General features: G+C 38.5%; 1 protein-coding gene across 3 annotated transcripts; it reads right to left on the reverse strand.

Moving 5' to 3' along the window:
* Positions 1 to 359: 359 nt before the first annotated feature.
* Positions 360 to 10,990, reverse strand: gjc2 (gap junction protein gamma 2). 3 transcript variants are annotated; one of them, XM_035633582.1, is made up of 3 exons: positions 10,805 to 10,990; positions 10,108 to 10,177; positions 360 to 2,667 (listed from the first exon to the last, which is right to left on the reverse strand). In XM_035633582.1, exon 3 carries the CDS (start codon positions 2,636 to 2,638, stop codon positions 1,382 to 1,384), a length of 1,257 nt encoding a protein of 418 aa, XP_035489475.1. In that variant the 5' UTR covers positions 2,639 to 2,667; positions 10,108 to 10,177; positions 10,805 to 10,990; the 3' UTR covers positions 360 to 1,381. The 3 variants fall into 3 exon arrangements, with proteins under 3 accessions (XP_035489475.1, XP_035489476.1, XP_035489477.1); XM_035633583.1 differs by lacking the exon at positions 10,108 to 10,177; XM_035633584.2 differs by lacking the exons at positions 10,108 to 10,177; positions 10,805 to 10,990 and adding an exon at positions 4,826 to 5,436.
* Positions 10,991 to 12,924: the final 1,934 nt, after the last annotated feature.

A 12,924-nucleotide genomic window follows, 5' to 3' on the forward strand; every position in this document is an offset into this window, starting at 1 on the left:
TTGAAGCCAGTGGTAATGTGTTACTTCTGTACACAGAGAAACTTTACTCTCTTTGGCAGGTACATTGTTGATATGATTATGTTCACTTTAGCTATGCATATTCATAGGCTTTCTGTAACCCTTGCAAATAGAACTATGATAATTATTTTGATGAATCTCTATGTTTATCAGGTATGAAATAAAACTTAATGAATTTGAACTAATTAGTTATTTACAATGTTGTGAATGTTACAATTTATTTTGTTTATCCTTCAATTGAATCATATTCTTGTTCAACTCTGAATTAGACTACAGTGAAAAAAAACTTTCTAAAGATACACATATTATTCGTATAACAAGACATCTACTGTAAAGCAGGACACCAGAGGTTGCAAATAAATTTATTTCTTCGTGAATAAAATACCAGGACAGTCCTTAAAAGTCTGAGGCACTTTGAAGTATGACAACAGTGAAGGCAGGATTAAATATTACTCTAAAACCAGTTTTAGAAACGTACAGCTTCAATGACAGAAAAACTAACCGAATAGCAAATGATGGGATTTCTACTGTAGACTAAATATACTGTATGTTCCCAGTTTTACAGCATGCATCATGTGCTCCAGATTGCAGAAAATCAGTATTTACTTTTAAAAATAATCAGATTTTCTGTTCACTTACCTCTTTTCCTTCACATGTGACACTGCAAGGCTTTGGAAAACATGGAATAGATATAGGCTTTGCACGCAATGACTGAAGATCATCACACTGAGCAGATGTTTACCAGAAGAGCCTACAGTGACACAGCCCTCTTTCATCACCCTTATCAAAATATTTCACTTCTCACCAAAATATTTCACCTTTGATTTTCTTCCAGGAACAGTCCTCCACACTCATCCAAAAATACATCCCCAAATATTAATGCTAAATCTTTCCAACAACAATCATCATGCTTTCAAAATGACACGTTTCAAATTTGGATCGAGGGAACAATCACACCCTTCCAAAGTTGAATTTTCTTCAAATGAATCCAGTTCAGCGCCAATCAAGGGTAGATCAGATAAATAGCTTGAATAAATCCTCTTATACTTTGATATTTTAGCTGGAATTAGATATGTTTAACTAAGTAAGCATATGTTAATCATGTCTGAAATCTATGGCAAGCACAAAATGACACACTATGGTAACAGAGAAGATTCATGGTACTGGATTTGATAATTCCTTTATGTGTATTTTCTTTTCTAATGCTCAAAAACTAAGCCTACTGTGTACTGTACTCCTTCAGCTAGTGTGATTGGAATTCTCATCTCGTACTCGTTCACACATCCCTCCAGCTGTGTCACAGTGTAGTCCTGGAGTCTTAAATGTTCATTTTTATTGTTAATGTACTCAATGATATTCATTTCTAGATCCAGACAGATGTTTTTCCATTTTTTACAATGGTTGCAGCCTTCTCTGTGGCTGATTTCGGCCTGGCTCCTTGTTTCTCCTGAACTGTATTGACACGATTTTGCTCTGCCATAGTTCCCCCAGATACAGGACTACTGGTTCTGGAGGTTTGCTGGGTGTTTTTGGTCTGATATGTTTGAAAGGCCATATCAAGCTGCTCCTGGGCCACTCGAAGGTGACGGTGCAGGCTTGCCAGATCCGATGGGATGTTCTCATCTGGGCTGATGCACTGCTGCTCCTGGGCCACATTTGCCATGTCCTGCTCATGGGTGATGAGGCTGTTGGGGATCCTGCCAGGTTTGTCTGTCTTCATAACTAAGTTGTAGCCCGGAGGGGAGGCAGGGATGTTGCGAGAGAAAGGGTAGCAGTAGGATGTCCGTCGACCCCGATTCCTCCTCGTACGAAGTGTGTCCCGAAAAGTGCCGATTCCCAAGTGAAGCATCTCACACACATTTAACACTAGACAAAGACAGCTTACCACATACATGATAAGGAGGAAGATTGTTTTCTCTGTGGGCCTAGAGATGAAACAGTCCACGCTGTGTGGACAGGGAATCCTGCTGCATACGTATGAAGGATTAACTCGAAAACCATAGAGGAGATACTGTCCTGCAAGGAAAGCTATTTCAAAAATAGCTCGCGACATGAGCTGAAGAACATAGATTCTCATCAGTCCTTCTTGCATAATTCTTTTACGCCCATCATGTTTTGGTTGGACTTTGCTTGTGCTGCTTACATGCTCCGGCTTGGCCTCCTGCACCTCCAGAGTATCCTCATAGATCATTGGCTCAGCATCGTCATCTTCCTCCTGCTCTAAGACATCCTCCAGATGGTGGCTCTCTCTCCATCTGGAATGGGGCGGTGGCTTTTTGCGGACCCTTTGGTGCTTCCGGCGCTCCACCTCTGAAGTTCGGGCTATCTTGTGAATAGCATAACCCATGTACATGATGGAGGGAGTGGAGATCATGATGATCTGAAAGACCCAGAAGCGGACGTGCGAGAGGGGAGCAAAGGCATCGTAACATACGTTGTCACAACCCGGCTGTTTGGTGTTGCAGGTGAACTTGGTCTGTTCGTCCGAGTAAATGGACTCACCACCGACTGCAGTGAGCACAATGCGGAAGATGATGAGCACAGTCAGCCACACTTTTCCCACAAAGGTGGAGTGGTTGTGGATTTCTTCCAGGAGACGCGTGAGAAAGCTCCAGCTCATGTTGGTCTTTCAAGCTTTTCAACTAGAATCTATGAAAAAAAAGAAAAAAAGTGATTACGCTTTATGTTAAGACATTGAAAAAAGCCATGAGTTGAAAAAAAATTCAATTTTTATATTGAACTGTACTAGCAATCACAGTGAACAACTTTGAAGTACTATAAATTAGCTTTATTCAGTTAAAATTTTTGTGTAATTGTCTAACAAATGTAAGTTCAGTGTGGGGCTATTATTGACCAATCTAGAAATAATTGAATTTAAGATTTGTACACATTTCTTGTTTACACCAACAATTATGAAAAAAAAAGCCAACGCAATCAGCTGGTTCAATATGAAATCAATTAGCATAAATAATTCAAACACTTTCTGATGTTGCTGTTTTCTGTTTTAGTTTTAATTAGCAATAAACATTTGCGGATGTCTCAAACATAACATCTTCTCATCTGCTATGTGGGACCTCTTGACATAAGGGAGACGTCCATTATATATCATCTGATTGCACATCTGAACGCTAGACAAAGGCTTGAGTTGATTCATGTCATCAAGAACGGTGATGTCATTCAGTCACCCTATCTCAACAAACATCACGCAACGTTTGCAATATGTCATTCAAGCTGATTTATATAATCTGTGAAAGGACCGAAATGGCTTGAAAAAGAGAAAAGTAAGGCTTGACAGATGACGAAAATTATATTAGACCCAAGAACACACTGAACGCCATAGTATAGTGACGGTGAAAACTTAAGATGAAACTGACAGAGCTCTGAATGTAGTAAAAGTCCATTATTCAGTGACATTTCAGAAATATACTGTTCATGGTGCTTTTAACACTTTAACACACACACAGAAAAGCAGATGATACGAGACCTCATAGTCTGACTCACTGCTGACCCTGTGAAGTGAACGAAACTGCATTAAGGAGACAGCGTAATGCTTCTTTCCCTCCATTCATTGGGCAGAGCCACAGAGTTCATGTTGATCTCACGACTGCGACACTGTGTTCCCTGGCGTGGGATGTGCCATCTTCCCTGCCATCTGAGTCTACAGGAGAGGCGTTTTGCCCTGCCATGAGGCCTCCCCTCCAGATCCACAACTGCTGACGCTGGGGAGGGTTACTACCAAATGGAGACAGATGGCACCTACGCTGGGCACTTCATGTTTGCCCTAGGATGGCGTGACAGGAGTGCCGCTTCACCTAGGATCTACACTGAAGTCCGAATGCAAACGTTTCACAGCATCGCCCTCATTCTTACTGTAACAACAACTACCACAACTAGCATTAGGGTGACCTTGAGATATGCTGCTGACGTAAGTTGCAAAGTGTAGTGTAGCTTTTTATGGTGATTATTTGCTGCCTTGACAAACTCTATTTAGCCATGTTGCTGCGATTTAAACCAAGTTGTCTTTGACAAGAGATTTCTGATAAATCTAAGTGAGACTTTCCTGTTTAAATAAAAATTAGATCTCCCTGATGATAAACATTAATTGTTTCAGATTAAGAGCATGGAATTTGAATTATCAAATTGTTTAAAAACACATACATGTCGAATTAGGTAAATTTGAGATCATAGTTTGGATTCACAATTTTTGGCCAAAACATGATTTTTTGAGATGTCATACAGAGCAACAACTCCCAGGTAATAGATTTTCATTGATGATATTTTAAGAATGAGGAAAAGAAGAGTAATGGAGACCATACTTGTAGGAATATAAATATTTCAAATAAATACAGCTTACAATATTACAGAGGTAGGAGGAGAAATTATAATACATGTCATGCATTATTTTATTGCTTTTAAAATTCCACAATATTACAGTGTATTACAATAAGATGTTTAGAGTGTTAACTAGAGAAACAAAATTATATAATTATAGCGTCCATACATATGGTTAAGATTTTGAATTGTAGGACGCAAAATGTATCTACTTTAGTTAAAAATAAAAAAAAATTGCATCATGTGTTGGATAAATAAATACAAATTAAAAAAAACATAGTTTCAATCTCTCTGCCATTACAGTTGCTATTATATTTGAAAGAAATTATATTTCAACAGGAGTAATACAGACATTAGACCTCACAAGCAGCTCAAAATTTGACGGATACAAATGTGCATCTTCAGGATATGACACTATAACTGGGCAGAAAATATCAGGTACTTAAGAAGAAAATCAAAAACTGACACAACCCACCTGGTAAAGTTGTACATGCATTTCCCATCCTCAAGGTCTCCTCTGCCCTCTCTAGATATTCCCTCAACCGTCTGATCCATGGATTTCCGCTACCATCCTTATGTCCTGGCCTTTGCCGACTTATTGATAACTTATGGACCGTCAAAAAAAACGCGAGACAACGACAAAACTCATTAAATTGGGGACACTGTATTTATCCTGTTTTCTCACTCTGTGGAGAAGTGAGGTCTCGCTGCTGTGAATGCCTCACATTCTGGCTTGTGTCTGGTTTCTATTACACCAGCCCTCTGCCCAAGAAGGAAATATAAAAAACAAGAAAGGCAGTAGAAAAAAAAAAATCCTCCTCTGGCAAGTGACCCTCTTCCAAGGGTTTGGTCTCGAGGATATCGTACTGCAGACTGATATGAACACCCAGCTGAAGATGCGTGTTAATCGCTCCCCAACACTCATATGAAACATTTGTAACACAGCTGATGAGGGTCTCTCTCTCTCTCCCTCCCTCTCTCTCCCTCTCCCTCTGTTACTTTGTCTCCCACCCCCCTCTCTCGATGTCTACATCTATCTATGTATCTCAGCCTCTTACAGGTCAATGTCTTCATGCCTCTCAACCTTTTAAACAGCAACAGCAGTGGCTCAGTCTGAGCAAAATCATGACATATAGAGTTATGGCACGTGTCACACAAGTTTGAAAAATTCGCGCGCACACACACACACGCACACACAAACACACAATTTCCATATTATCAGTTACATAACAGTGTACAATGGGTGACAGTTATGGAAAAAACAACTTTGGGGGGATAAAGACGGGGAGTTTGAGGACAGAAGTGTCACAGAGACATAAGCCACCTTGCCTCAGTGCAAATCCGCTAGAATGTAACCAGCAGGTATAGTCAGTCATATCCAGTGTCATAATATTTAGATCTTCAATCCAGGCAGATGGCCAGATAACAGCGCAGTGGACAGGTCGCACTCTGCATTACCACTCCATGTCTTTTCCGACTTGATGTTTATACTTCAGGCTTTCACCATGGCCCGTGGACCGCAGTAGCACATGCTGTTACTTAACGCATGTGATGGATATGTTTTTTCGCATGACGGCAAGAGCGGGTGTATGAACAGACAGAAGCCTCTCTCTCGCTCACTCTCTCTTTCTAACACACACACACACAATTTATTTTTGTTTTACCCTGATATGAAATGACAAAGTACAGACGAGGAGGTGATTCATGCAAGATTAACATCAGAAAGGAATTTCTCCATCACTGTATTCTATGTGCCAGGCCCCTTGTCACCATTGGGAAAGGATCTAAACTCAACTACTTTTAATAGAGGACACATAAACGGGTTAGTGTCTGGCTTGCATTCATGAAATGTGTCTGGATCTTGTCACAGTGACCATATTATTATAATGCTACTTTCACAAGGGCCTCAATAACCCTTAATTATGACCTGTATAGGGCCATAAAGTGAAGAATAACGTTCAACAACACCTGTAAGTTCTCTATCAATCAGATCACAGTTACTTTAATCGTGTGGTGAAAAGTCCTTGATTGTAATAGTAGTTTGGGTTGTCAGAAAGCCGAGACAACTGCAGAAACGCATCTCAAAAGGGAGATGGTGTAAGCAAATGTGAAGTCTTTGCATTTAGATCTCATTCTGTTTGAGTAGTTTGTGGTCCAAAGAAAGCTCTGAGAGCTAGCCATCTGGGCCTGCAGGACTCATCCTCCACAGGCCTTGCCTTAAAGGCTCCCCTCTCCATCTGACTGAGAAGATGTGGCATAGCGAGCAGCCCAAGTGTGGCACTGAGTAAAATACGACGGGGGATGCTGCTGTAATAACTGCAGCATTTGGGGTTTGGACATGTGCTATCCCTAAGGGGCAGATAAGCACGTGTTTCAAAGTTGCGATATATTCCTCCTTCCCCAAAATCTTTCCATCATCCAAGGGACACAGATGGTTCAGTAAAGATGACTGATAAGTGAGCATTAGTATAATTTAAACTCTAAGTCAATTAGCGTTTATGTTCCTCGACAGTTTGTTGATCTGTCTGCCGTTTCAAGTTTACAATAAACACTCACTGAGGTTGCACAGTTCTCTGAATAACTAATACAACTTTAACATCTTTTTCATCACCTAAACAGAAAAGGTTTCCCCTAAAAGGGAGCCTTTATTTTCTTCTCATCCTTTTCTTCTACACAATGCAGGGTTCAACCTGTCCACAAGAACTAATATGCAATTATCTTTCCCTGTATTCAATTCTCACTATTAAATAAAATAGGCATGTGAAACATTCAAATTACATAATTGAATTACTCTAAATAAGGCTTTTGCTTCTGTTTTCTTTGATAATAACATTTATGTAATCACTAATAGTAATTATTTATGTAATTCCAATTTTCTTTTTAAAACAATTACATTTTTTGGGACACCGCATAAAACTATGTATTATTATTATTATTATTATTATTACTATTATTGTTATTATAATTATATATAATAATAATAATAATAATAATAATACATGGTATTCTTATAGCGTTTTGCTTTAGTTATTTAAAGCAAAAAGAAAAACACAAAAAACTCAAAGAGTCAAACCAATGAGTGTCTGGATGTGGATTTGTTGTCCCTGTGTCCTCGGACAACTCAGGCTACTCTAGCTTTGGGAAACTGTAGTTCATGTTGATAAATATTGATTGAACTGCCCAGAGCCAGTGGAATATTACAGTATTCCCCTGGAAGACATTGCTTGACATTGTTCTTGTTACCATGCAAGACTGGCTCCCTGTGACAGCCAAATGACAATGTTTAATATTCATTAGGTTAAAGTTATATTTAGTATTGAATATAAAAGCTAGGTCTGATGATAATTTTGTTTTAATTCAATGGTGGTAGCATCTGTAGGATACAAACAACTCTCAAAAAAAAATTAAAATTGACAGCTGACAAATGAAAACACCGGCGTACTTAATGTGCTCAAAGACTAAATGAATTTAAAACATAGCAGACGTGTGTGTGGTGCAAGTGAATTCTCACTGTATGGACCATATCGTACATGTATAAGCCATTTCTCCATGTATACTTCAATTGCATATATGTTTTAATTGAAGGATGTTTTAGTCCCAGACATTTTCAGAGGTCACTGGGAGCTGTGAGGGTTTGCAGCGTAGCCAAGTGCGATGCAACATGGAGGAGTGAAGATCTCGACAACTCTCCTTTGCCGCCACCAATGTCATCACAAGAGTTTTATCCACTCGGATTTACTGAACAAAGTTGATGCGAGCAGACTGGGGGCTGTGGAGGTCTGCGTTTATGTAACAGATCAAGCTCCAACATGTGACTTAGATGCCCCCCCCTCCCTTAGAGGAAAGAGTGACACAAGACACCAGAGCAAAAACATGCAACTTGGTGCTTGGACTCCTCCTCTCGCCCATCTCTCCTACCACTATCATTAAACTACTCTTACCAGCCTGTCGGGGGCTAACCCATAGGCAGCCTGAGAGTGGTGGCAGTCCTATCTCATTTGTTCATTTTTCTCCCAGTTTCTCAGCTGAGCCTACCCTACCCCCGGGGTGAGTGCATCCCGTGCCAGTTTTACTAAGGCTGGACTCTACTGAAGCGACTGAGATGAAAAGCCTTGAGGTGGATGCCAACAACTTTCCTCAGCCAGGGCTCTGCGTCTCCCACATATGAGCAAAGCAACTTGTGATGTCTGCGCATCACACTGTTTTGAAACTACAAACTTAACTTTCATCGTCATTGTATTTGGGCTCAGTCGCTTCTATTTGCCACACTACTACTGTACAAAAAAACACAATGTATGTGGTTAATTAGGTTCTTTTTAACCCAGGGAGGACAGCTTTTCCATCTTATCCCATCAAATGCTCATCTTCATATCATACTATACATCAAAACTTACTCAAAGTCAAAATGTCTTCTGTCAAATGATTTTAAAGCACTGAGCTAATATACAGCAATATTTATATATCAAATCAAATTATGTTCGATTGGAATTGCCCAATTTCCTATTCAGGAAGGAACATTTTCATTTTACTGCACTGAAATATTTGCCATTAAAAATGATTCATGTGTGCACCTTTATAGCCATGAGCTTAAAAAGCATTCTTCAGTATGTTTAAGAGAAGGAAGGAAATTTGATTAAAACTTGTATCTTATCTGGAAGCAGTGAAGCATTGCATCAGTTTTGCCACGCCCATTACATGTTTCTGTCATAATTAACCCTTGGCCTTTGTCAAAACAAATTTGACCTACTAAGTGTAATTTCCTAAATTCAACTGTCACTTTATTTTCATTGCTTGTCTCTCTTGCTGGCAAGCCATTCACAGATTGTTGCTCAACTGAAAAAAAAAAGCCAAAATCTTGAGCCGAGCACAGCCCAATTTTAATTTGCTTGACAATTCTTGGATTGTGGGGATCCCTTAAATTAAAAGGACATCCTGAGGATAAAGATTTAAAAAAAAAAGGTCAATTTATAATTGAAAATGCATATTCAATACCAGGACCATACCTAAGATATAGGTGATGTCATCTGTATTTTCCAAACAATATGTGTGTTTTAGGGAACTTGAGTCAATTTATGTTCAAAAATTAGGGCGAGAAATGATGGATATTTTTTGAGAGTTCATTATAACTGAATGGTGATCATCCGGTGAATTAATACAATAGTGTTTAGATGTACATAATTTTTAATTGTTTTATTCCCCGCCATTATCTTTTACTCTCACTGGCTGATTACATTTTCTATCAGGGCAGTAAAAACCAACTCCCAACTACCCATCCAAATAAACAAAATAAAAGGGGTTTGCTTGCAGAGCTGTGGGGCTTTAATCTTTGACATTATCTTGTCTTAACCGGCTGTGTCATGGGCTGAACTGAGGCAAGCCCAAAGGACCAGCAGACATAGTCAGGGTCATTTGGACTACCAGAGATGTGTTTATTGCAGCTCCTCTTTCCTTCCAGACGTCTTAGTGCAGTTGCCCTTCTCCAACTAAGTCCTGACACTAGTAGCAATGCTGCAGGACCCCACTGATAAAAGCAATATACCGTATCTCTTTAGCACACTTACGCAACAAAAGCTCAGATCACAACTGTATGCGTACATACTGATGGTTAATGTGACGATAAAGCTTAAACCAGTGATTAAAAAACAGGTGATCACAGCATCCTGGAAACATTTTTAGCCACTAGATGGAACTCATGTTAAAATAACAGACTCCTCATTCGCTTTCACAAATAATTTGGAAATTGGGACAGACACTCACTGAGGTGAATGATCTGTAGACTGTTGCCACTGACCAGTTCAAGGATAACTGACAAGTCCTTGATTAAATTCTGCAAAGCATGAAAGCACAACAGTGTCAGAAGTCTAGACAAACATCACAGCTTAATCATTTCAAGTAAGGTTCTCAAAGGTTATTTTGCAATATTTTATGCATTTGATAATAAGAACTAAGGAATGTGGATTATAGAGATGTACTGGCAAAGGTTAACATTTCACAATTCATTATAATGGTTTTGATATTTGCCATGGTGAAGTGTAACACAAACTCTCTCTTGAAAATCCTGTTAAACAATTCATATGTCATTGAAATAGGTCTATATATACAGTGTATATATGTGTGTGTATATATATATATATGAGTGTGATATATGCTTCAAAGCATGTATCACACTCATTCAAATTAACAGGACATATTTTGTTCTGGAATTCAACAAAGTTAACTTCCTTTCAATAATAAAATACACCACATCAACAATATGGGAGACAATTTCTAACTGCTCAGTTACTTCGCCTTTAGTTGTATGAATGTTTAAACAGCTGAAGGCACATCCGGGTTAAACTTAAATTGTTATGTATGCATGAAAAGCAAAGAGCTGCAGATTATGCTAGTATTATTATTAATCAGGATAATCTACATCACCGTAATGGAAAAAAGGGCAGTGAAAGGCTGTACCTACCTGTTCATGTGAATAAAGCAGTAGCTTATTCAATACTTCATGGTGGAGTATCCTGGGTGGGAATCCACAGGCTCTGTTTCACTGCTCAGGCTCAGAAGGATGAGAGAGACAATGGGTCATTTCTCTTCAAAACCCCTCACCACCAAGTACAGGCAGGACACTCAGGAGACCAGCGTCCTGCCAAAGGCCCCATTGTTCCCCAGCCCATCCGTCTCCATTGCCATGACCACCATGTGCTCATTTTTTCAATCCAGGATGACTCTTACCACCACCATATTCATTTACCCAGGAATTAAGAGTGATTTAGCTGTTCCAAAACCTTGCTTTTCATCATTTAGCTGTTAGTGTTTGTGTGGGATAATTGCGTAGCGAATGAGCATCAGACAAGCAGGGATTTTTTTTTCTCCAGAATTACATTTTTACTGCTTTTTTTTTTTTAAATTTGTGATCATAGCAAAACAACAATTTTAGTACCAATTCAACAGTGACATTGTATATGGCTTACAGTTGAACAAGTTTACAGAGTGATAACATGACATCAATATGAATATCCGTAAAGTTAGCTAACTGGTGACGACATTTTTTTTGTCCTTTGTCTTATGATTTTGGGTTTAGCTGCGAAGCTGCTAGTTTGCTCTTTGCATTGGTTTTAATCAATGACTTTTAATTGACATCTGAAAAATAATCGTAAACTCTCCCCCTCTTTGTTAACAGAATGGACAGGAACCAACCAGAAAGAGGTAAAGTTTAAGGACATTTATCCTTAGCTTCCAGTGATCAGTCAGGAGGGCGATTACTGCATCAGAGATGAGGATGACCACATAATAGAAATAGGACAAGCGGAAACAGCTATAAAGATGAAGCCAAGCTCCAAAAGTAAGAAGAAAATGATACGCCTGGAAACGAAAGGTAGACTAAGGATCAGGAAGATGGAATTCAGAAATGATGATGATCAGAGTGATTCAGAGGAGATCATTTGATTATAAGAACTAAGGAATGTGGATTATAGAGATATACTGGCAAAGGTTAACATTTCACAATTCATTATAATGGTTTTGACATTTGCCATGGTGAAGTGTAACACAAACTTTCTCTAGAAAATCCTGTTAAATAATTCATATGTCATTGAAATAGGTCTATATATACAGTGTGTATATATATATATGCTTCAAAGCTTATATCAGCACTCATTCAAATTAACAGGACATATTTTGTTCTGGAATTCAACAAAGTTAACTTCCTTTCAATAATAAAATACACCACATCAACAATATGGGAGACAATTTCTAACTGCTCAGTTACTTCGCCTTTAGTTGTATGAATGTTTAAACAGCTGAAGGCACATCCGGGTTAAACTTAAATTGTTATGTATGCATGAAAAGCAAAGAGCTGCAGATTATGCTAGTATTATTATTAATCAGGATAATCTACATCACCGTAATGGAAAAAAGGGCAGTGAAAGGCTGTACCTACCTGTTCATGTGAATAAAGCAGTAGCTTATTCAATACTTATTCAATACTTATTCAATAGTTAATTTCCTGTTAAGAATAAAATACAACACACCAACAATATGGGAGACAATTTCTAACTGCTCAGTTACTTCGCCTTGAGTTGTATGAATTTTGACATGTACAGCTGAATACACATCCTGGTTAAACTTAACTTGTTATGTATACATGAAAAGCAAAGATCCCTTAGGGGCAGACAGTTTCTTCATCTGTCTGGCTTTTGATACCTGTGTTCTTTGATAATAACATTTATGTAATCACTAATAGTAATCAAATGTCAAAAAGTCAAAGTACATATCAAATAAATACACATGCTCAGCCTCAGTCGTGGTCGTGACGTTTCATCCTGTTTTTATAGAATCAAATAATAAATGTATCCAAACTTATTAGGAAAATGAACACTTTTATTTGTGTGTTAAGAACTACCCAAAATAATGAAATTTCATGTGAATTAATTATGACATGTAGGCTACATATTTTGCATTCAGTTGTATTGTGTTTTGTGTGTGTTTGTGTGTGAGAGAGAAAGAGAGAGAGAGAGAGAGAGAGAGAGAAACAGAGAGAGAGTTGTTTTAGGCATTCTTCACATTTTTTTCTTGTAAGTTGTAAGT

The sequence above is a fragment of the Scophthalmus maximus genome, chromosome 5 (assembly GCF_022379125.1).
Source record: "Scophthalmus maximus strain ysfricsl-2021 chromosome 5, ASM2237912v1, whole genome shotgun sequence".
Lineage (NCBI taxonomy): Eukaryota > Metazoa > Chordata > Actinopteri > Pleuronectiformes > Scophthalmidae > Scophthalmus > Scophthalmus maximus.